This window comes from Equus przewalskii, chromosome 1 (assembly GCF_037783145.1).
Source record: "Equus przewalskii isolate Varuska chromosome 1, EquPr2, whole genome shotgun sequence".
Classification (NCBI taxonomy): Eukaryota; Metazoa; Chordata; class Mammalia; order Perissodactyla; family Equidae; genus Equus; species Equus przewalskii.
The window spans coordinates 67,956,133-67,980,697 of record NC_091831.1 but is presented as its reverse complement, the minus strand read 5'-3'; the positions used below and the strand labels follow the sequence as shown (position 1 = coordinate 67,980,697).

Sequence of the window (24,565 nt, the reverse complement as noted above, 5' to 3'; positions counted from 1 at the left end):
ATTAGGTTTGCAAAGGATCAGTTTTCTCAAGGCTGCTGTGTTAACACCAGGCTTATTGGGGGCGGGTCCAGAAGCAGGGAAAACTGTGGAAGTGATCCAGCTGAGAGATGTTGGTGGCTTGGAACGGGCTAGCAGTGGAGGTGGTGAGAAGTGGCTGGATTCTGGATGTGTTTTGAAGGTAGAGATGACAGATATGCTGAAGGATTGGATGTGGAGTGTGAGGAAGAGAGGGGGTGAAGGATGATGGGAAGGTTCTTGGCCGAGTAACCTGAAGAATAAACCTGCTCTTTTCTGAGAGGAGGAGAGTGTCACCTAATGGTTAGGGCATGGGTGCCACTCCCAGACTGCCTGTGTTGGGATCCTGACTTACTCTTTACTGCCTGCATGACCTCCGGTCTAAGTGGAGGATAATAAGAATGGGCGTCTCCTCGGTCTGTGGTGAGGGATAAATGAGTTAGTACTTGTTGGTGACTCAGCATGGGCTAGCACATAGTAGGCACTACGTGAACGTCAGATATCATCAGGAAGGCATTGCTGGGAGAGAAGGAGGGGAACTCTACTCCCGGTGGAAATGTCCAGTGGGCAGATGGAGATACTCAAGCTCTGAAATTCAGGGGACAAGCCTGGGTAGAAGTTGTACATTTCAGATTTTGTAGCATTTACAGATGGTCTTTAAAGCCGTTTTGTTATCCATCTCTGAATGTGTGTTACTAGACATGGCGGTCTTTCTGATTACCACATAGGCCTCTGTGACCTAGGCTTGTTCTCTTTGGAGTTTCTCTCCTTAATGATGATCGTTGAGTTTCAGTGAATGATCAGTGAAAATCAACACCTTTTCATTGTTGGTAGTTGTTTTTTAAATTCTCTAATATTAAGTACAAAGGCCAAGGCACTTCTGGTTGTTGATGTTCATATGTAAGTGCTATGTGCTGACACTGGAGGATTCCCTGCATGTTGTTCTGGACTGGAAAAAAAGCAGTGCCCTGGCCACCTGATTCTAGGTGTCTAATATGTACAGGCCTGTGGGACTGTGAGGGGCCCAGGTGGCCAGGAGTGCCTTTCTGTTCTCCTGGGATCCCTCTCAAATGAGCCCCTTCCCCATAGTGCCACTCTTGGCCCATTCTCTGGCTCCTCCCTCAGAATTCCTGCAGTGCCTGCCTCAGGAGACTCGGGTCATCTCCCCGAACCACTTTCCCCAAGCAACCTCCTACCTGCTCCTTCCTGTGCAAAAAGTGACATAAGACCCCAGCAGCTGGACTTCACCCTTGTGGCCTTGCATAAACATCCGCAGCAGCTGGCCCTGCCTCATCCCCCCATCTCCCTCATAACTTGAAGGTGGACGCAGGCAAGCAGGGTCAGCACTCTTTCCAAGTATGCGTTGTTGGTTGCTCTGTCTTCATTCATGATATTCTCCGTTTTCCTCCTGAGCCTTTCTAAATGGGAGTGTCCCTCAAGATGTAGCTTACCTTGCTGCTTCCACGGGGCCACCTCTGACTAGCCCCATACCTGGGGACTGCTACCCTCACTGGAGACCCCCAAGGCTGTCTGCATCACATGCCAGAGGGGCTTCCGTGATTCATCACTGAACACACATTTTCTCCAGGTATTTAGTAGCCTTCTTGGGGGCAGAGCTATCTGATTATACATATGGCTCCCCTGTCCCTCATTTAAACTTGTGGGGAATTCAGATATTTATAACTCTAGATACGTATTATGGTATATTCACAATTTATTAGGTAATATCGTTAATCCTGGGGCAATACCTTGTAATCAGACACACTAATATCTTTGCAGCAAAACTTATGAATATTCACACGAATTGGAATGAATAAAGATAATAGACATCAGTTCAGGTTAGGTTTTACTGCCAGACAAATTCAGTGGGGGTCAGGTTTTGCCACCAAATCTGATACAAATTTTTTTTAAGGGGTTTCACATTTTGGAATTGTAGATTAGAGGTTATAGACCCCCTCTAGGTAAGTGAAGATGAGTAGTTAAGGAAATGTCATTCTGCTGCCACATGATAGATAAATAGCTAGTCCTGGAGGGACCAGAGCCTATTCATGGATTACCATATTTTGATTTAGTCAACCCAAATTACCAGGTATATTAGCTCTCAGGTATATTAGATGGTAGGGGAGAGGTCGTAAAAGTGAGTAGAAACACCTGAAATACTCTTCAACCAACTCAATCTCCTGGAGGGCCTCTGGTCCAAGGATCACCTTGGAAATTCCTTAGCACCTAAATGTAGCTCCGGGTGTACTTAGGAACCTGCTTACATCCACCATCTCACTGGAGCTACTTTTATGAAATGACTCAGCACTGCTGACTCTAGAATCCTGTTTGCAAAGAGGCACCCTCGGAGGCAAGTTCATGGTGTTGTCATCATCTGAGGACACCTTTGTCATGGCCTCCTGAAGGGAAAAGATCCCTCGGATTTGTCCCTTCTGGGGTGTAAGCAGTACCAACTCTGAGGAGCTTAGGGTAAGATGATGATGGGGGTGTTGATGATCATGAGCCCCCTGCCATTGTGGCAAACCTTACGTTAGGCAAACAGTGGCTGAAATCTCTGAAATGTATCTCTGTTTCATCTAAACATTAAGGATCCACACAGAATGATCTGTTCCACCTTGCAGAGGACAGCCTTGGAGCAGGCCCTCCCCAAAGACACCCAATTTCTTAAACTGTTTCTTTTTCTTTTGGCAGTAGCTTTTAAAAAGTAAATACATGTTTACTGTGTTCAAAAAAAAGGAAATCATACCAAGAAGTTAAAAGGAATTTAACTTTATCTAAAAAGCCCAGTAGGCAGGGGTAAGCATTAGCATTCTTGTGACTGTCCTTCCTGATCTGTCTCTTACATCCTCCATATTTAGATGCATGAAATTTTATATCAACAATGTGATACTGTATTTGCTGTTTGGCAGTCTATTTTTTTCACTCGGTAAACATTTCAAATGGCTTCATATATTCAATTTTATGTTTATTTAGCTAGTTCTCTGGTGATGGAAATGGAGATTGTTTCTTTTCTTTTTTAATGCTAACAGTGTCTTTGAAAAACTTCTTTACCCACTCATTTGAAAGGAAGTACAGTTTTAAATGTCAGTATATTATTTGGTTCTGAGAATCTACTAGAATTTACTCAACATATTCCTGAGTTTGGCTACTATTTTGAATTAAGATTCATAATTGAAATTTTCTATGGTCTCTTTTCCTCCCTCCCTCCCTCCCTCCCCTCTTCTCTTCTTCCCTTCTTCCTGCCTTCATCTGGGTTTGGCTTCACTTTTATGCTAACTTTGTAAAGTGAATTTAAAACAAATATCTAAAAAGAAGATGCTTAAGACAAGTCTCTTTCCAAAGGAATTGTTTCTTGAATTTCACCTGTTAAAGTCATCTAAACTTAGAGCTGTTTTTTTGTTTTAATCAAAGTAATCCTTTGATGACTTTTTAAATGCTTCTGTACATACATCACCCCTACCAATACATACATATTAATGTATGATAAGTTTTTCTGTTTTACTTAATTTTGATAATTTATGTCTTCCCAGAAGATTGTAAATTTCATTCGATGTTCAGATTTGTTGGCAGAGTGCTGTGTGCTCTTAAATCTCTTTTCTTGTTTAGGAACGCCAGCGGTTTGTCTCTGGTTGCTTTATTTTCCTTCTTCCCCTTTCCCTTCTCTTCTTTCATCCTTTCTAAAGAGCCAAATGCTAGGATTATGTATAAATTCTAATGTTTAGCTGTTTTCTAACATATTCATGTCAGCCTCTGTTTTAATGTTTTCTTCCGTTTGCCTTCTTCTGTCGTCCCACCCCTGTCAGAATTCAATGTTTACTTTATGTCTTTTAAATTTGTCTCTGAGCGCCGCTTTGGCTGTCTTATATGTTAAGAAATGTAGTATTACGCTTTTTGTTATTTTTAAATAACCAAAACATTGTTATTTCTCACTCGTCTGGAATTCTACTTTTGGTTTCTTTTTTGTAAGACATTGATTTTTTTTTCTTTTTACCTATTTAAATTTAAGATGTTTTATTTCTTTCACTTTATCATCGTGTAGTCAAACTTTACAACTTGAGGATTTTACTCTGAATATATGGAAGATTTTATTTGTGACAGGATGTTGGTGACAGCAGTGGTGGCTAACTGTAATTGAGTTGCTTTTTGTTGTTGTTTGTTTGGGTTTTTTTGAGGAAGATTAGCCCTGAGCTAACTGCTACCAATCCTCTTTTTGCTGAGGAAGACTGGCCCTGAGCTCACATCTGTGCCCATCTTCCTCTACTTTATATGTGGGACACCTACCACAGCACGGCTTGCCAAGCGGTGCCATGTCCGCACCCAGCATGCAGACCTGCGAACCCTGGGCCGCCGAAGCGGAACGTGTGCACTTAACCGCTGCGCCACCAGGCCGGCCCTGTGTAACTGAGTTTTTGTTCCTAGCGCTATGCTAAGCACTTCACGTGCATCTCTCACATAATTCCCACAGCAGCCCTCTGAAGTAAGTACTCTCATTGTTACTGTGCTTTTACAGATGAAGAGACTGAGCATCCAAGAGGGGGCATAACCAGGCAGTGGTCGAGTCTGAAGAGAGCTGCACCTGACCCCAGAGGCTACAGCCTTCACTTCTCATTTCTGTTAATACAATGGGTATTATTTAAAAGGCTTATAGTGTCTATAATTGTTTGAAAGTTCAAAATTTACTTGTTAAAGCAACCTGATTAATTTCATTCAGACTCTTTTGATCCTTATTACTCTCCACTCGACTGAGGAGTTTGAAGCTCCTGCTACAAATTTATGAGTTGGTGCTTGTTTCTAAGAGTGTCTACTTGATTTGTTTGACTACCGTGATTTGGGGAATAGAACTTATATATTCATTACGGATTGTACCTTTATTAACATAAAATTACCTTCTGACATTACATCATGTTTTTCTTTTCTGCCATACATTTTACTTTGTATAATATTAATCTCTAACTTTATTTTGCTTATTCTTGATATACGTTTGTCTTCTGTTAGTTGGTTTGTGGGGTTTTTTTGGTGTCATTTGACATAGGTTTGTCTTTCATAAGCAACATGATTTTGTATTGTTATTTTTAGGCCACGCTAACAATCTGAAACTTAATAGGACACTTAGTCATTTTCATGTTTTGTCTGTTATCTAATTTTTTATGTCATTCTATTTTTTTCATGCTTCCTTGCTTTTTCCACCATTTTCTTTCTTCTTCTACATGGAAAATGTTGTGTTTTACTTTGTTGGCCTTTTGTTTTGTTAGTTGTTTTCTCCAGTGATTAAGAAAGTTTTTTAGCTACATCTAATTCAACTAGTTGCAATTTTTTATGTTTACAAAAGTTCAACAAGAACATTGAAAATTAGAGAAGTGTTGATTTAATGCCAAGAATAAAACAGTATGTATTTTAAGATATGAAGAATTAATATGCTTTTACTTTCTCCCACCCACTCTCTTGTTTTGTTGATTTATCTGGAATTAGACACAGATTATTGTTAAAATTATATTTTATATAATTATTTAATTAAATTATATAGAATTAGCTTAAGTAACTTTTCATTTGTGTAACCATATTTACACAAGTCTATTATACTATGTCAGTGAAATAGTTTTAATGCGTCCTACCATTTGTGCCGTAAGTTGAGTTTTTGGTTTTTATTTATTTACTTTTTTAGAGTAGATCTTCAAATGATCTTTCAAGCAGCTAATTGAAATACTTTCTGGAATTGCTAACCTGAGAATTACTTTCCATTCCCTTCACAGAGGAATGGTAAATTCACAATGCATGGAATCCTCATGTCTGTCTTTTCCCTTTGAAATTCTGTATATGTTGTTTCATTGTTTTCTGTGTAGTATTGTCATTGAGAACCCTAAAGCCATTCTGATTTTGTTCATTTATTATTTGTATCAGGATACTTTAAGGAAAAAAAGGCATTTTATTAACTTATTTAACATGAAGTCTGGAGGTGGCCATCTAAGGCTGGACTGAGAGCTCTTTCTGATTTCCTCACCACCATCTTTAACGTTTCCGTTGCTCAGCCTCATCCTTTTTGCCTTGTATGGTTGCAAGAAGGCTGCCATAGCTCCATGCATCATGATCACTTTCAAAACAGGAAGCAAAGGGGCGAGAAATAGCATTTTCTTTAGTAGCTCTCTGCTTTAATCAGCAGAGTGAATCTTTTCTGGAAGTCCCTATGGCAGACTTTCGGTTATAATCTGTAGGCCAGAGCTAAGTCATGATTATCTGTGATGTAATGGAGGCTGAGGAAATGAATTTGTCTTAGGCCAATTGGGACTCAACGTCTGGGGCTCAACAATTCCCCTAAAATACAATGTCTGTAAGAAAGGAGCCAGAGGGGGATGATTTTTGTGTTACCAAGAAGGGTGTACCTTCTTCAGCTGTCCCTAGAAGGCATTCCACAGAATTGTGGAGTCAGAGGACTGAATATAGATGTAGTAATTCGCAGTGTCCAGGAAGCGTATATCAAATAACCTTTTCATTCTTGACCATGACATACCATTCTGTCATCAACTAGAGGTTGATTTTTTTCCCCCGAAGATTCCAAAAGAATGCTTTTACATTTGATGTGAGCAAGATTTAAGGGAATCAAACAAATTATCCTGGCTTTGGTTGGAGAGGATGAGAACAAGTTATGCCAAGACAAATGTTGGGTGTTTGGTTCTTTGTATGGAACGCTGATATGCTAGGGCCCAGGGAGGAGTTACAGTGGTGACTTTGCTGCTTCAAGGTTATGTTCTTATCCTTATCCAGTGATAAGATAAGATCTGTTCGCCTTTCATCCTTTTCCACCCTCAGGAAATGGATCAAGTGCAACCTTTGGTTACTAGTAACAGTGACATTAAGTGAAAAGTAGATCTTTGTAAAACAGGTAAAAACACAGAGTGATTGTGTATCTGTAACTGTGTAACTATATCTTTGCGCGGGGTGGGGGGTAGCCTAAAACATCATCCTTGACAGCACACAAGCTTTCTTCTCCCAAATTTTAAAAGTCAGAACCACTGCTAAGTGGCCACACAAACTCCATCATTTGGCCCGAGTTTTGAGGAGAGGACTGAAGGGAAGCATATAGGGCAGAAAAGAAAGCCGTTGCTGAATCATCGTAAGAGAGCCTCTTAAGGAGCAAGCAGTTTGAGGCAGCAGGGAGGAGATGAAATAAAAGCACGTATCTTCACAGAGCAGTGAAAATAAAAATGAAATCCTCAGCAGCTTGGAAATTGGAATTGATGCATCAGGGAGGAAGACGAGGAGGCAGAGAGAGTTGGTATAGTTGAGCAGGACTGTTGGTGCCTTGTGTCAAGGGGGAGGAAATGGAACACAGGCTTCTTATTGTCTGATGAGCAGTGTGTGCTCCTGTCCAGAGAGGGCAGCTTTTCCCTTGGCATCAGAGCAATGAGCATTTACAGGACTATCAGTCAGTCTTTCCTCTCTGCATTGACTCTACGTGAATGCTGAGCGGGAGGTGATGACTGAAGTGTAGCTGGAGGTAATTTGAAGCTCAGAGGACTTCATCCATGGCTGTTATTTTCTCAACTTTCGTTAGCTCTTGACTCTTGAAAAAGTTTTCAGTTAAAATTTAATGTCTATAAAACTGGAGGCGACAAAGGGCAGGTGATGCTTTTTGAATGAAAGAACAGTGTTATTCCATCAAATGGTGCTTGCTGAGAGTGGCGAGCATTTTCCTTCCTCGGATGGGGAACGCTCGTGTATTCTGGGCAGGCTTCCGTGGCCAGTGCTGAAGTGTGGAGTGTTCGGTGAGCAAAGAATGTGCGTTCCTGGATTGTCCGCTGGCCCAGATGTTGTGTGTGCTTTTTGCCTCAGGAACTCTTGGCGTCTCAAGGGGATTAGGGAACTTCAAAGGGAGTAGAGTAAATAAGATAGGCTCCAGTGTCTTGTGTCATAGGGAAGATAAATCTATCTTTTTTAGAACATGCTCCTGTTTCAAATGCAGTGCATAATGCAAGAGCCTGCAGTATGCGAGAAAGCTGTTTAGACTAATAATTTGGAGACAAACCTACAGTGATTAATGGGACTTATTCAAATCTTCTGCCAACTAGATTTTTAAGAAGCTTAATTTCAGATGGATCTTGCAGAGGTTTTAAAAAATCTTAGAATTTGGTTTTCTTCGCTTTTAAAGGAACTCTGTGGTATAAGCCCTCCAGCTATTGGGGCTGATCAGAAATTAGTTGATTAGGTGGAATATTATGTCACTATCACTTTTTAGGGGATTTTTAAGTGTGTTTTACTTAAGTGAACATTATACAACAGCGATTTAACTTTCTTCCTTTTTTTTCCCCTTTCCTTCAGCTCACATTCCATCCTCTGGCATGCCTGGCCTCCCCAGATACTCCATAGCAAAACACACGGTGACAACGGTCATGTGAAGCAGTCTGTCTTGTTTTGGGTGGGTCACAGTGGAAGTGCCTAGGATTAAGGGGTGCATCCTCACCCCAATTTGAGCTCTAAATGTTCTTTGTGCTCTGAGAGAAGAGGGATAGCCTCTTTCAAGTACCCCCCCTTGTTGTGAATCCAGACTCCAGGTGTGGGCTGTCTTGTTCTAAGGGACCCTGGACATTTGAGGGCCTTATTCTAGACTTGATTCTAGTTGTCACGTTTCAAAGCCGTGGTAGAGTTTGAGGAACACAGCAGGGACTGGCTCTTTCATGTGTGATGAACCCTGGGGCTCAGGTTGTGGGGGAGGAAGAAACAGGAAACCAAAATCTTTCCAGGACGCAGAGTTTTTAACCTCTCTGTTATGTGGTCCATATCAGAATTCCATGTATAATTCCAAAGCTTGCCAGGTGAGTCTACTTATACCTCCATAGTAGAGGACCATTGTCAGTAATAACATCCGTCAGTCTCCTGCAAGCGTTTCTTCAAATCAGGCCTAAGAACAACCTGCATCAGCATCACTTGGAGGGGAGGGAGCTTCTACAATTCAGATTCCCAGGCATTGCCCAGACCTACTTAGGTAAGCAAGGCCCAGGCATCAGCATTTTAATACACTGATGTGTGAGTCTGACACTCAAGAACTGTCTGAGCTTTGTGGTAATCAGGAGTCCATTCCAGGGCAACTGCCCTGCCCTCAAAGCACACTGGATTCTCGGGTGAGGAGTGGATGCCTAGTGTGGGCCTGGCCCATGGCTGCCTCCAGTCTGGGGGTGCTCTGGCTACACAACTTATATGGGAAATTATAGCTCCAGTGGGGGACAGCTGTGTCAGGCTACCAGGACATAATCACCCAAACAACAGACCCGCCCTTTTCTTCCTTTGAAATGGAAATCACTTAATTGTGCTCTGTGGGTGAGGGCAAGAGGACAGAAAGAAGGCTCATTTGCAGGGCCTCATTTGGATCACCTCCTATTCAGAGACTTCATCCTGTGTCCCTGTGTATTAACAGCCCCTACACACAGGTCTCCATATAAAGCAGGAGGCAGAGGGGCCAGGAAGTGACAATCTATTTTAATTGGTTCTTTTGGTTTTTGAAACTTCCTGGCCCTGCCGTCTGAGCTTGACCCCCACGTGGGCTCTCTTGGTTTGTCTCACCTGCCGCACAGGAGGCATGGAGACTGGCGCACTCTCAGGTGCTGGGTCCACTAGAGACACAGAGATCATAGCAGCCCCAGGGCACTGTCTGCTGCCCCATCTCCCTGGGCCCCAGCCCTGGGTGCATACTTTGGCACGGGACAGAGGTGTGTGTCACGTCACTCTTTCCCAGAGTTGAGGAGCTAATCTTTGTACCTAAGGCCACGTCTCCCCATTTCACTCCACCCTCCTCTAGGCTGAGTACAGAACTGCCTTTGTTTCTGTGTCTGTAGAATTTGGTTACATTTAAAGCCGCTTGTTCATTTCATAGGGTGAGCGTAGCCTGCTGTTTGGCTCAAGAAGGTGGAAAAAGGATCCAGCCCAGTGGTGCAACGGTTAAGTTCGCACATTCTGTTTTGGTGGCCCTGGGTTCACCGGTTCAGATCCTGGGTGCAGACCTACCCACCGCTTGTCAAGACATGCTGTGGTAGGTGTCCCACATATAAAGTAGAGGAAGATGGCTTGGATGTTAGCTCAGGTCCAGTCTTCCTCCGCAAAAAAGAGGAGCGTTGGCCGCAGATGTTAGCTGGGGGCTAATCTTCCTCAAAAGCAAAAGGAAGGAACTAATGAAAGAAAAAACAAGTAATTAACTAGAAAAATGAGAAATAATAGGGAGGATTATGTAAAACTTGACCTTCAAAAAATAGAAATCTCTAAGAATACATATTAACAAAAATTTTAAAAACCATGATTAAATAATATTAGGAATAAAAGAGCAGATGTAACTATAGATATGGTAGAGTTTGTAAAGATGATAAGAAAATTCTAAGTACATTTCTATGCAAATAAATTTGAAAACCTTTATGGAATGGATAGTTTCTGGGAATGTGGAAATTACCAGAATCACTCAAGAAATAAAAAATATGAATAAATACAAGGCACGAAAGAACTTTTCAGCTATAGAAAGTTTGCCTTCCCCAAATTCTCAAGGCTCAAATGGGTTTGCATGAAACACAGACCATTTTAGAGAACAGAAAAAGAGAGAAAGCTACCCCATTTGCCTTGTGAGGGTAGGAGTACCTTGCTAGGAAACTGGAAAAAGACAGCGTAAGAACAGAAAGTTATAGACCAATCTCAGTTATGACTATAGATTCAAAAACATTTCAACCAAATACTAGCAAGTCTAATACAGCCCTATTTTTAAAAAATCATAGCCAAGTAGAGTTTATTTTAGGAATCCAACGTGATTAAACAACAGAAAGTGTATTAGTACAATATACCTTCTTAGTAGATAAAGGAGAAAAGCTATATGATCACCTTGATAGATGTAAGGGAAAAAAGTCAGTAAAATTCAGCACTTGTAACAGAATTTCCTCAACCTGATTAAAGGTCTCTGTAAAACATCCGTATCAAGTGTTATGCTCAGTGATGAACATCTAATCCACGCCCTTTAAAGACAGGTGCAAGGGAAGGATGTTCTCGACTACTTTTTCTTCTTCTTCTTCTGTTTTTTTTTTCTTTTGCATGAGGAAGATTAGCCTTGAGCTAACATCTGTGCCAATCTTCCTCCACTTTATATGTGGGTCACCACCACAGCGTGGCTGACTAGTGGTGTAGGTCCAAGCCTGAGATGCAAACCCGCAAACTTGGGCCGTTGAAGCAGAACATGCCGAACTTAACCACTACACACAGGGCCAGCCCCTCTACCCCTTTTTTCATTGCATGTTGTGTTGCAAGCCATAACCAGTGCCTTATTAAGACAAGAACTGTAAGATGTGTAAGAAATGGAAAGAAAAGGACAAAATGTAGATGAATAGATTGGCAGAAAAGCAAGAGAATCTACATACTATCAGAACTAAGAAAAGAGTTCAGTGAGGTTGCTGAGTACAGGGTCCCCATGCAAAACCAGTGCCAGTCATGGCCTGTTAGCAAATGTAATAGGAAAAGATCCTGTGCACTCTAGCAAGCAGGACTGTAAGATACGTAGGAATAAATGCAACAAAAGATGTGCAGGACTTCTTCAGAAAATTATAAAAAACAATTGAAGGTCAGAAAAAATCAGTATTATAAAGTTATTAGTTCTCTTCAAATTAATCTATACATTCAGTGCAGTGTCACACAGTACTTTTTTCATGGGACTTGAAGAACTGATCCTTAAGTTCATAACGAAAAGCAAATGGCGTATGCATATTAAAAAACAATATGACAGCAGTGACCATACAAATCAGTGATGAAATAATGAACCATTAAATGATGCTGGGACAACAGATTATCCATATAGAAAAAAATGAGATTAGTTATACCATTCATAAAAATATATTGAGGTAGATGAATATGTTAAAAGCATTAGTAAAAGTTCAAACATTTGGAAGAAAATCCACAAGAATATATTAATAACTCTAGGTTAGAAAAGCTGTTTCTGAATATTACCCGAGGGTCACAGTTTTAAAAATTAAAATTAAAAGTATGTTTGCCAAAGACGTCATAAACAAAATTAAAGGATCTGCCACAGGCTTGGAGAAGATTTTTGCAACGCATATGGCTGATAAAAGATAATATCCAGAATATGTGAATTCCTAAAATCAAATAATAATAAAGTAAAAACCTAATCAAAAAGTGGGCAAAGAATGTGAGCAGGCTCTTAACAGAAGACACCATCCAGTCAGCTCATAAACATGGAAAGATGTGTGGCCTCTCTAGTGATCAGGGAAATGAAAATTAGAGTAGTAAGAGGCTACTTCATACCAATCCAGTAGGCAGAGTTTAAAAATCTGATGATGTCAAGACTTGATGAGAATGTGCAGCAGTCTGAACTTGCTGTGGGTGGGAGTGACTGCATGCAGCCACTTTGGAGCCCGGTTGGCTGCATCAGGTGAAGTTCAAGGGTTACATGAGCTATGACCAGCAGGCCCCCTCGTGGCTAAATAATGCAGAGAAGCTTTCTCACATATGTGCAAAGACAGTGTCCATTGCTACATTATTCTTAGCAGAGAGAAATTGGTAGTCAACAGAAAAGGGATCAAATGTGGTATGTTCTTACAATGGAAAGCTGTACAACAGTGAATGTGAATGAAATAGAGTTACATGTGTCAAAACAAGATATATTCCCAAAAGGTGAAAAAAGCAAGTCACAGCGCAGGTCATCTGTATAAATTTTGAATATGTGCAGAATAGTACTGTATATTATCTGTGTATATATGTAGTTTATTGAAAATGTACATAGTAATAATGAAGTACCAACTTCAGGATAGTGTTACCCCTGTTGAAGATGGGATTGAGGTGGGAAGGAACATGAAAGGGGCTATGACCATTACCTTTCATGCTGTATTTCATTTTAAAAATCTGAATGAAATTCCTCTGTTGCAAAATACTAAGATCTGATCAAGCTCAGTAGAGGGTGCTTTGATGCTTGTATTATGTTCTCTTGATTTATGTTTGAAATATTTCAGACACATATATACATACAGTGATGGTGGTGGTGGCAGGTTGCCTGGGAAAAAACAGGCCAGCTGCCTCTGTTCTCAAGAAGCCGTGGGAGACATTACCATGGTGAATTTATTATGGTCCAAGTCTTTACCCTTAGCTTTGCAAACCCAGAAACTTTTTTTTTGCTTGTTTATTTTTTCCCCCTGCTTTGCTTTGTTTTATTTTCAGCAAATCAAAGCTTGATTTGTCCCTCAGGGACACACTGAAACTACATTCACAAAGTGAGTGAATCCAGAATGCCAACTTAGTAATTTGTAAGGAGAAGTACTGAAGACAGCAATGAGAACCTTGAAATACCATGGCCTTAATGATCCCACAGTTATTGATCCTTGATAATCCTCAGTTATTACATGGGAAGCTGAGATGTGGCTTGAAGGCCTGCTATGGATGTGTAATAAGAAGTTGCTGCTGGGGCAGGTCCCATGACGTAGTAGTGGTTTGATTTGGCACGCTCCACTTTGGTGGCCCAGGTTCTCAGGTTTGGATCCTAGGCATGGACCTACACCACTCATCAGCCATGCTGTGGCGGCGTCCCACATACAAAGTAGAGGAAAACTGACTCAGATGTTAGCTCAGGGCTAATCTTCCTTAGCGAAAAAAAAAAGAAGAAGTCGCTGCTGCAGAGACCAATGTTCAGGGTCCCCATTGCCAGCAGGTTTCCTCCTACATGAGACTGCACATCATAATCCCTTCATGGTCTGGTGTTGAATGCTCAGGTAACAGGGTCTATACATCCCTCTCTAGGGACTCTGCTGGAAGTGCCCTGCTGGCGTCAGAGAGGGCCTGAGAACTTCCAATTGCTGGGTAGCGGGAAAATGCCTATGTAGGCTCTACGTTGTTTTCAGCTGTCCTTTTTTATCTTTCAAACGTTGGCACCTGAGCTAGCATCTGTTGCCAATCTCGTTTTTTTCTTCTTCTTCTTCTCCCCAAAGCCCCCCAGTACGTACAACAAATATAGTTGTATATATTCTAGTTGTGGGTCCTTCTGGTTATGCTATGTGGGACGCCGCCTAAGCATGGTGTGATGAGTGGTGCCATGTCCATGCCCAGGACCCGAACCGGTGAAACCCTGGGCCACCAAGGCAGAGCATGCAAACTTAAGCATTCGGCCGTGGGGCCAGCCCCCTTTTTTATCTTTTAAAATGGGTATATTTCCCATCTCTTCCGTAATAGAAATCTGTCTTTGTGTTAACAGTAAATAGTGCTTAATTGCTAATCAATTAACTTGCTTAGTATTTTCCTTACAAAATCTCAGTTAAATGGGCATTTCAGGGAGATGGAACAGTATTTACCCAGTGTTTCTTCATTCTTGTGACTCTCCGTTTGGTGGTCATGGCCATCTCACAGTAAGTGTGGTCTTGTCCTGGACCTTGTAGGGGTTCTGGAATGCTCTCAACTGAAGAGGCTTCTTCCCCTCCCCTCCCCTTCCCTTCCCTTGAGCTCTTCTTGCAGGCCCAGGAACCCTTCTCCCTCCAAGTGACCACCCAGTTCTCCACTCAGTCTGTCGTGTGTGCATTTGGAAGTATGTCTTGGGCCCCGCTCTGGCCTCACCTCCAAATTACTAGAGAAAGCTCCACTCTAACCTCCATGGCTGATGACAGTCACCGTTGACACACAGCTGCAAATGTGTATTATAACCTGTGTTAGAATTACGGGGAACTTTCCAGTGTTCAAAGTCCTTTTTCATATGTTTTTATTTGATTTTCCCAATAACCTTTCAAGATTATAAGGGCCATTTTCACAGATAAGGAGTGATGAGGTACCTCAGATGACATAGTGAGTAACCAAGGTTACCACAGGCCCTTTGCAAAAATACTAGGCCAGCTGGGGTAAGGGTAGGGAATGGCATGTTGGAGGGTAGAGTAGAAAACATATTCCATATTCCTCTTCATGCCATGGAACAGCCTTCTGCGTTATTAAATGGAACCCCTAGCTTCCCCATCTGAAGATGTGCCTTTGCTTATTTCATCAACGTCTTGATCAACCCTAAGCATAGTATCTGCATCAGAGACAAGTCTGCCCCAGAGGCAGATTCATTCTTCACTCTGAAGGGCTTGTTGCTCTTGACATCAGCCAGTTTTTCCATTTCTAGCCAATCAAGAGTTCAGATATTGATAGCCATCTAGCCTCAGAGAAATTTAAAACTAAATTAAGGACTTTTAAAAAATCTTTATGTGTCCAATTTTTAAAGGCTCTGTTTCACTAGACAGGAAGTACCAGAATGACCACTGCAGTACCAGGCCCTTGGAAGCTCCAGGAAACTTGAACCCATGGCTTCTGACCCAAAGCCCCGTCTTCTCCTCAGCATCATGCGCTTCCAGCTTGCATCATCTGGAAGGGAGAAGAGAATGAACTGCATACTCTCCCTGCTGCTGACTTCAAATAAACCACAGAGCTACTCAAGTCCCAAGAAAGCTCAAGTACGAAAGTGCCCTGGCAGCCCCCTGCCCTGATGAGTTTCTATATCGGGTGTTTTTTCACCAGCTCTGGAGTAGTGACAAGGGCTTGGCAGGGATGTGGTTCTTCACATGCGAGATTTATTCTGTTTCTTATTAAAGAAATTCTTCAATTCCCCGCTCTTTTCTTGGCACAGTGTGAGGGCTTATGATCTGAATTCATACACATACACACACACACACTCACACTCACTCTTAACTCATGGGTGTAAGATGTTTCTCAGTTTTTACTTGTTATCCCTCTTTGCCTTAAACATAGGTGTTACCTCTTAAATTTCCTGATTCCAATTCCTAGCAAAATTTGGTGCCTTATGAATGTGTAGAGTCATTTTAATAAAATGTGAGTACAGCACCCCTGTGTGTTCTGAAAAACGTTTCCAGAGCCCCTTGAGACTTCTAAACGCTGGTGGAAGACAAGGCTTCCTGCAGAGAAAAGGAAAATGAGAGAACAGGATATGATTGGATCAGTTAAGTTTACTATGATTTGAGCATGAAAAATGCTTTCTTCTTTCTGTTTTACTTCTCACGTGGCTACACAAACCCGTGCTCCGTGAGTCACTGGGCGCAGTCGGCTGGCTCGGCACTCCCCACTGTGTGGAGTGGGACCTGATTGGGGGGCTAGCCCTCCTGAAGGGACTTCTTATTTCATTAGCATTACAGATAGAGTTCTTGGGAATGACATTCTTTGGTAATTTGTTTACAGTTGAACCTTCCTTGCAGATTCCTACTTCCTTAATCTAACAATTGGCTAATTCTCGAAATTGAAAAAAAAACCCGCCTAGGCTATCAGTCTGCTTGTCATTGAGGACTTTGCCTTCAAGAGCTGGAATGAGTACCGTGTTAATTCCAGAATGCATTTTTTCCCCAACAGCAATGACTGGCATATCATGCACTTTTCTCATGATTAATTAAAATCAAGCTATCCATGTAACTAAAATAAACAAAAGAAGCCCATCTTGTGATTCTGACTTAATTGCTTTTTAATAGCACTGATTTTTTTTGACCATTTTCAAAATTTGCTTCTCTGAAGTAGTTTTCCCAGTCATGAGGGAAAATTAGTCTGTTGACCCTTTTCCTCGGAGGCACTCCCATTCCTGTGGAATTGTTTGTCATTGTCCAGCAGCTGCTTGAGCGTCCACTTGTCCTTAACTGCTTAAATGCTTTTAGCCATGGCTGAGCTCCAAAGATTTCTTTCTTTAATCTTCTTTTCCCACTGACTTCCCATTTAAGACAGATGCCTTTAATTATGCGAGCAGATCATCCACAGCTTTGGTGCACTACGTTAAGTGCTGCAGAGTAAAGCAAATTTTTAAAAGGTATTGGCTCCGTGGAAAGTGTGTCCATGCCAATAGCAGCGTGTTTAACCACGTGAATGCGGGGATGCTCTACAGGTAATGAGTGCTGGCATGGAGGGACCTTGTTGTGGGGCCACTGACAGGTCCCTACCCGGCTACAGGCAAGACTTTTCCACCCTCTTGACCTTTGGTATTAAACGTGACTGATCTGGTCCAGAACTGTTTCCCTAGGGCCAAAGATGCTTTATCTGCCTGCCCCAGCCTTTTGTCCAAGTTAGTATCAGTAGTATCTCCAGTTTAGTAACTCTGAATGCACTCAAACCACACTTTGACTGTTTCTGCAGTCTGCACAAGCCCATGTGTTCCCGAGTTCTCTGGGAACGTCACCTCTTTGCTGGCATGTTCTCCAAGTCCAGGGAGCCTGCCTTAAAGGCTCCCGGATGATGGGTTCTGCTGAGCCTGATCTGCCCTTTCCTGGCCCTTTCTGTCTCTAGTGGCTCATACTGCAGCATCTTCAAGGCACAGGTATCAGTCCTGGCTTTTAAAAAGAGCAATTCACCACCCTTGCAGTCTTGTGTCTGTCTATAGAGACCACACTTGAGAAGTGCCTTATTGTGATCAGCCTGTGGTTTGTAGGCTGGGTCCCAGAATCGGCCTTATTCAGAGGCAGTCAGAGGGTTCTTTCAATACTGCTTAAAGTGAAAGGAGAGAGCCGACAGGCTCAGGTTCCCGTTGCTGCATCCCTCACCCCGCACTAGCCTGCACCACTGTCACCTGTGTCATTCGGAGACAGGCAGGGTGAGGGACATGAATGCCTCTGTCCAGGGTAAGGGAGAGCAGTCAGTGGGGTAGTGCCAGGTTCCAAATAAGCTTTGTGAAGAGTTGCAGAAGTTCCACGTGCTTGCTATAGGCAAAGCAGAAAATGAGAAAAGAGCAGCAACACACAGTTGGTTCCACCCCTCAGAAATAACTACTGTGGTTTGTGAAAAGCACATCTATAGAGGTGTATCTGCATGTGAGAATAAATGGGATTTCACTGTTTGAAAACACAGTTTTTTTCCAACATGTTAGGAAGATGTTCTCAATATGTTACTTTTTGCTGGAATCTTTCATCTTTTAAAACGTAATTCTGTTTGTCCTTTTCTGTTTCCTTAAGTCCCATTGTCACTTTATGTCAGAATAGGCCAGCACCTTCTGCAGATAACAGGTTCATCTAGAGTGTCCATCCTGACAGGACAGTCTGCTTGTGCTCTCAAGGGGCCTTGCCATGGCTGATCTGGGTTCATTGTTCAGAAGACGATCTTTCTTTCTTCAGGTGTCAGCGGAAGCAGTGGCGGGTGGATCTGCCAGCTACCAGCGTGGTGATCACGTTTCACAATGAAGCCAGGTCAGCCCTGCTGAGGACAGTGGTCAGGTGAGGCCAAGAGATGCCACCTATTGCAGCTTATGGGAGACATTCCCTGGCAGGGATGCTGCATGTGGGCCGTGTTACCACTGCAGCCAGGCCTGGGCTGTCTTTGGGGTTACAGACAGGTCACCTGACTGTGCAGCACAAGGAATGGCTGATGGATCCACCAGCTAAGAATTGGGGCCAAAATAGGAGAATTCTCCACAGCTGGTGGTACCCCTAAGAGGCCTACAATCTTTATCTTTCTTTTCTTTTCTCAGCGTGCTTAAGAAAAGCCCACCCCACCTCATAAAAGAAATCATCTTGGTGGATGACTACAGCAATGACCGTAAGTACTGGGACTGATTTCTCCTGGTATCTGGCCTTTCTCCTGGGCTCCAACCTTCCTGTAGTGTAGGTGCTAATGAGTTTCATGAACAGGCCAGAAATCAGGGCCACAGAGAGAAGATGCCCCAAGGAGATCATCAGCCCATAGATGATGCGTAATCACCGTGCTTGAATACAATGCCCTTCGTAACTTGAGCTTCAAAACGCTCTGCTGTTTTTTTTTCCCCAGCCGAGGACGGGGCTCTCTTGGGGAAAATTGAGAAAGTGCGGGTTCTCAGAAATGATCGACGAGAAGGTAAGACTCTTTCTTTAATTCAGTACCAAGACAGTTAAATTCTGAGTTTTCTTGAGCCCAGTAATAACTTAAAGAAATATTTCAGCTAAAAAAACAATTGCCTGTCTAGTTTTTTTGTCTGTCTCCCTCTCCCAGAGCCTCTTGGGAGCCTCTCTCCGCAGAGCATGGGAAGGACTTTCAAAGCTTAACTAATTGAAACTATTTATATACGAGGGCAAGAGTTCAAATTACATTTTTATTTATGTATTTAGAAAATTGGCTTCTCTTTCTCTTTCAAAACCTAGGAAGTCTTATCAGTCCCTTGAGTACTAAGATTTAGCAGTAAGAATTTTAATGACTCTATGTTCCAGGCATCTGATAAAATAACCAGGATTCAAGTTTGACAATCTGCTGAAGGTGAACCATCCCAAAACAGAGAGAGAGCACTGCAGTTGCGTGCTTAGGGGATTTTGCAAATGCCAGCCTCAGAACCTGCTGTTAGTCCTGTCTGCCAGAGCTGGCCTCATCGAGGCTACTTTATTGGCAGTTATAAGAGAGACTCTAGAGGGGGAGAGTATTACTTTGAAGTGTCTGGAAAGGAAGCTAAAATCATAATGGCAAATTAACCTCCACTGCATCAGTGCCATTAGGGAGCTTGGTGACAGATTCTAGTTTCCTCTATAGTCCGGAGAAATCTTTCCATATAGGAAAATTGTAGAGCTTTAAAACATGTGCCATTTTTACTATTTGAGGATGTCTCTATTGATCCTGGAGTGGTAGCTGTAGTCTTTGATCAATGTATATACTCTTTCTTCTGGTTCCCTATGCAGTCCACCTGGAGTTAAGGAACACAATTTTTCTTAGCAAGAATCTGATCAGTGGGTCAAACAATTGAACCTGTTAGGGCAATGTCATCAGCATCACATCTTAACCAACTAAGATCATCAATTCAGGTGTTCAAGATACATAAACGATGGAATCAGCCTTGCCTCTAAGCAAGCTCTGTTTGCTGGACTCAGATCTGTCTCACAGGCTTAGAATAAACCAAAATCTCGAGATCAAACCAAAATATTGCGTTATATTTGCCCCTAAACAAACTACATAATAACTTTTTAAATTTAAACCCAAAGTGTCTTCTGGCACAAGAAAAGAAGAAGAGGAGGAGGAGGAGGGAAAAAAAGAAATTATTTTTCACGTTGACATTTTGTAACTGAGGAGTCACTTGCTAGCCTTATCAGAGAGTGCCTTTAACCTGCTTAGAAAGCAAAACATGCTTCTAAATATGAACTTTCCATTTGCTTTAAGTGAGGATGTTCATTTGGGTGAGAACCCGTATTTGGGAAGGGATGAGGAGGGGAAGTTGTGGAAAGCCAGATGATGGTAGGCTTGTATGAAACAAGTGAAGCATGTGGTAGTTGAATGAGAAAAGTCACACACAGAGGAACATATGTACTTGTGTATGTATGTGTAGCCCCTAAATTTAAACACATACACAAGTGCTTTTAATGATGCTATTAGATGACAGATATCAGTTGCATAAAATACCACAATCATGAAGGAGCAGTGTTAGGTTCATTTAGTGCTGAGATTTTATTGTGCCTATGAATCTTATTCTAGCTGTTTATTAGGATCAGCTGGGGAGCTTAAAAGATCACCATGCCTTGACCTTGCCCACAATTGAATAAAAATTTCTGGATTTCTAGGTGTGGGGCCTGGGCATCTGCATTTTTTTAAGATGCTTAGATAATTCTGATGTACTTTGGATGTTGAAAACCTAGTCCTGGGGCCGGCCCAGTGGCGCAGCAGTTAAGTTCACATGTTCCACTTCTTTGGCCTGGGGTTCGCTGGTTTGGATCCCGGGTGTGGACATGGCACTGCTTGGCAAGCCATGCTGTGGTAGGCATCCCACATATAAAGTGGAGGAAGATGGGCATGGATGTTAGCTTAGGGCCAGTCTTCCTCAGCAAAAAGAGGAGGATTGGCAGCAATTAGCTCAGGGCTAATCTTCCTCCAAAAAAAGAAAGAAAGAAAGAAAGAAAACCTAGTCCTTCTCTCTCTTTTTACAGATGGAGATATTAAAGTCTAGAGAGGTTAAGTGACTTTGTCAAGGTCATGCAGCTATTTAATGACAGTAGTAGGGCCAGAACCATGTTGATAATCCAAGTTCTGTCTTTGTCCCACGTGCTTGTGTTCCTCTGTTTCAGTGTCTGCCTGCTTTTGGATTAACTGATTTTTTCCCCGGTTTTATTGAGATACAGTTGACATATAACATTGTATTTGTTTAAGGTGTACAGCATAATGATTTGATATATGTATATATTGTGAAATGATGACCACAATAAATTTACTTAATATCCATCACCTCACATAATTACAAATTTTTTTCTTGTGATGAGAACTTTTAAAAAAGATCTACTCTCTCGACAACTTTCAAGTATACAATACGGTGTTATTAACTATAGTCACCAGGCTGTACACTACATCCCTAGGACTTCTTTATTGTATAAGTGAAAGTTTGTACCTTTTGACCCCCTTCACCCATTGCCCCCACCCCCCAAACCCCCACCTCCAGCAACCACTGATCTGTTCTGTTTTTATGAGTTCAGCTTTCTTAGATTCCACATATAAGTGAGATTATACAGTATTCATCTTTCTCTGTCTGACTTGTTTCACTTAGCATAATACCCTCAAGGTCCATCACATTTTTGCAAATGGCAGAATTTGTTTCTTTTTTTGTGACTAAATAATATCCCTCTGTGTGTGTGTGTATCAATCACATTTTCTTTATCCTTTCATCCATCAGACACTTAGGTTGTTTCCATGTCGTGGCTACTTACTGTAAATAATTCTGCAACAAACTTGGAGATGCAGTATCTCTTTGAGACAGTGATTTTGTTCCTTCGGATGGATGCCCAGAAGTGAGATTGCTGAATTATATGGTAGTTCTATTTTTAATATTTTGAGGGACCTCCATGCTGTTTTCCATAGTGGTTGCACCAATTTATCTTCCCATGTTCACAGTGTACAAGGATTCCCTTTTCTCTACATCCTCACCAACACTTATCTCTTGTCTTTTTGGGTGACAGCCATTCTAACAGGTGTGAGGTGATATCTCATTGTGGTTTTGATTTGTATTTCCCTGATGGTTAGTGATGTTGGGTACCTTTTCATGTATCTGTTGGCCATCTGTATGTCTTCTTTGGAAAGATGTCTATTCAATTCCTCTACCCGTTTTTTAATAGTTTTTTTGATTTTTGTTGGGGTTTTTTTTTTTTTTTGCATTGAGTTGTAGGAGTGCTTTATATGTCTTGGGTATTAATCCCTTATCAATTACATGATTTGCAAATCTTTTCTCCCATTCAGTACGTGGCCTTTTCATTTTGTGGATGCTTTCTCTCACTGTGTGGAGCTTTTTAGTTTGATATAGTCCAATTTGTTTATTTTTGCTTTTGTTGCCTTTCTGTTGGTGTCAAATCCAAAAGATTGTTCCCGAGGCCTATGTCAAGGAGCTAACCCAAGGAGCTATGTTTTCTTACAGGATTTTTATGGCTTCAGGTCTTACATTCAAGTCTTTCATCCATTTTTGGTTGATTTTTGTACATTGTGTAAGACAGGGGTCCAGTTTCATTCTTTGGCATGCATGTGGCTGTCGAGTTTTCCCAACACCATTGATTAAAGGACTGTCCTTTCCCCACTGTAGATTCCTGGCTCCTTTTCCATAAATTAATTGACCATATATGTGTGGGTTTATTCCTGGGCTCTCAATTCTGTTCCATTGATCTTTGTGTCTGTTTTTATGCCAGTACCATACTATTTTGATTGCTATAGCTTTTAATATAGTTGGAAATGATTTTTTTTTTAGTATCCATTTTAATTCTTGTAGCTTTTTAGCTTTACATTTGTTCTTAGTGGTGGTTCTGAGGATTCCAACATGCATCTTTAACTTACAACAGACTGCTGAGAGTCAGTGTCCTACCACTTTACATAAAATGTAAGAATCTCGCAGCACTTTAATTCCGTTTCTATTTCCTGTCCTATGTCCTATTATTATCCTATGTTTTCTTCCACGTTTTAAACCCCACAGTGCATGTTAAAATGTTTGCTTTAAATAATTACTTATCTTTTAAAGAAATTAAGAGAAGAATATATATATAGAAACTGTTAGATTTATCCTCATTTTCATTTCAAGTATCTCCATTTCTTTCCACATATTCCATCTAGTGTCATTTTTCTTCAGCCCAAAGAACTTCCTTTAGAACTCTCTTTCTCTTGTAGGCAACAAAATCTCTCAGCTTTCGTTTATCCGAAAAGTCTTTCTCCTTTATTATTGAAGAATATTTTCTCTGAATAGAATTCTGAGTTGACCATTAGTTTTTATTTGAGCCCTTTAGAAATGTCATTCCAATGTCTTATGGCCTCTAATTTCTGTTTAGAATGTAGTTGTTATCTGCTTTGTTGTTCCCCTGTATCTTAGGTGTTGTTTATTCTGGCTGCTTTCCAAAATGTCTCTTTATCTTTGGTTTTTAGCAGTTTAATTTAATGTGCCTAGATTTAGTTTTCTTTGTATTTATCCTGTTTGAGGTTTGCTGATCCCTTTGAATATGTAATATATCCCTTTGTTTTTCTACCAAATTTGGGAAATTATTGGACTTTTATTTCTTGATGTATTTTTTTCTGCTTCATTCTTGGACTACAGTTGCACATATATATTGTCCCATAGGTCAATTAGACTATTTTTTCTCTCTCAATATTTTTCTCTCTGCTCACCAGAAAGATAATTTCTCTTAATCTGTCTTCAAGTTCACTGATCTTTCTGCCATCTACAATCTGCTCTTAAACCCAGTCAGTGAATTTTTCATTTTACATAGTTGCAGCTTTCAGTTCTGGAATATTCATTTGATTCTTTCTTATACTTTTCATTTCTCTCTGAGATTCCCCCATCTGTTCACTCATTACAACCATCATTTCCTTTGAGTTCTTGGACATAGTTATTATTATAGGTGCATTAAACTCTCATCTGTTAACTCCAACATCTGGGTCATCTCAGGGTGAGTATTCTATTGGCTTTTTTCTTCTTGGGTATGGATCACATTTTCCTATTTCTTCTCATGTTTAGTAATTATTTATTTTATAATGGACATTGTGAATGATATGTTGTAGAAATACTGGATTCTGTTATCCTTCTCTAAAGAGTGTTGATCTTTGTTATATTGGGCAGTTAGATTACTGGCTGATGACCTTGAACTTGCGTAGACTTGTTTTTGTACTTTGCTCGAATGAGTATATCTTGGGAGAATCCATTATTTTTGAGACATAGTCTGTATTCCTAAGTGTGTTCCTTCTGGAGTTTCTGTAGAACTGGGTGTTTACCAAACCTTTCCAACTTGACGGGACTCAAGTTCCAAACTTTGTATCTCTGCAGTGGATACCAGCTGAAATCTCAGTTCTTTCTGCCTTCTAACTGCTTCTTTTCATGGACTCCTTGGGGTCTCCCCTGTGTCTGCAGATTCAGGAGTCAGCCACGGATTTAATGGGAGGTTATCGCCAGATTTTGGACTTATATCCTTTCCAGCATCTCTTGCAGTTCCCAGCCACTCTAGAAGCTCTGAATTCTGTCCTCTGACATCTCAGGCCAAAAAAGCTGCATTACAGTGGATTGGAGAGTAACCTCAGAGGAAGTGCCATGTAAACGTGCATTTCATTCCATGTGATTTCCTTCTTTTAAGGGTTGAATCCCCTCTAGTTCCTTCCTGCTTTTGGCTACTCTCTAGCC

General features: G+C 41.3%; 1 protein-coding gene across 8 annotated transcripts in view; it reads left to right on the top strand.

Moving 5' to 3' along the window:
- The window catches only part of GALNT2 (polypeptide N-acetylgalactosaminyltransferase 2), a 198,468-nt gene that overhangs the window by 138,748 nt on the left and 35,155 nt on the right, over nt 1-24,565 (top strand). For all 8 annotated transcript variants that reach the window (XM_070613781.1, XM_070613811.1, XM_070613768.1 and 5 more), the window contains 3 exons: nt 18,099-18,197; nt 18,452-18,519; nt 18,748-18,813. In XM_070613781.1, the coding sequence (XP_070469882.1) occupies nt 18,099-18,197; nt 18,452-18,519; nt 18,748-18,813 (233 nt within the window). The remainder of the gene's footprint in view (nt 1-18,098; nt 18,198-18,451; nt 18,520-18,747; nt 18,814-24,565) is intronic.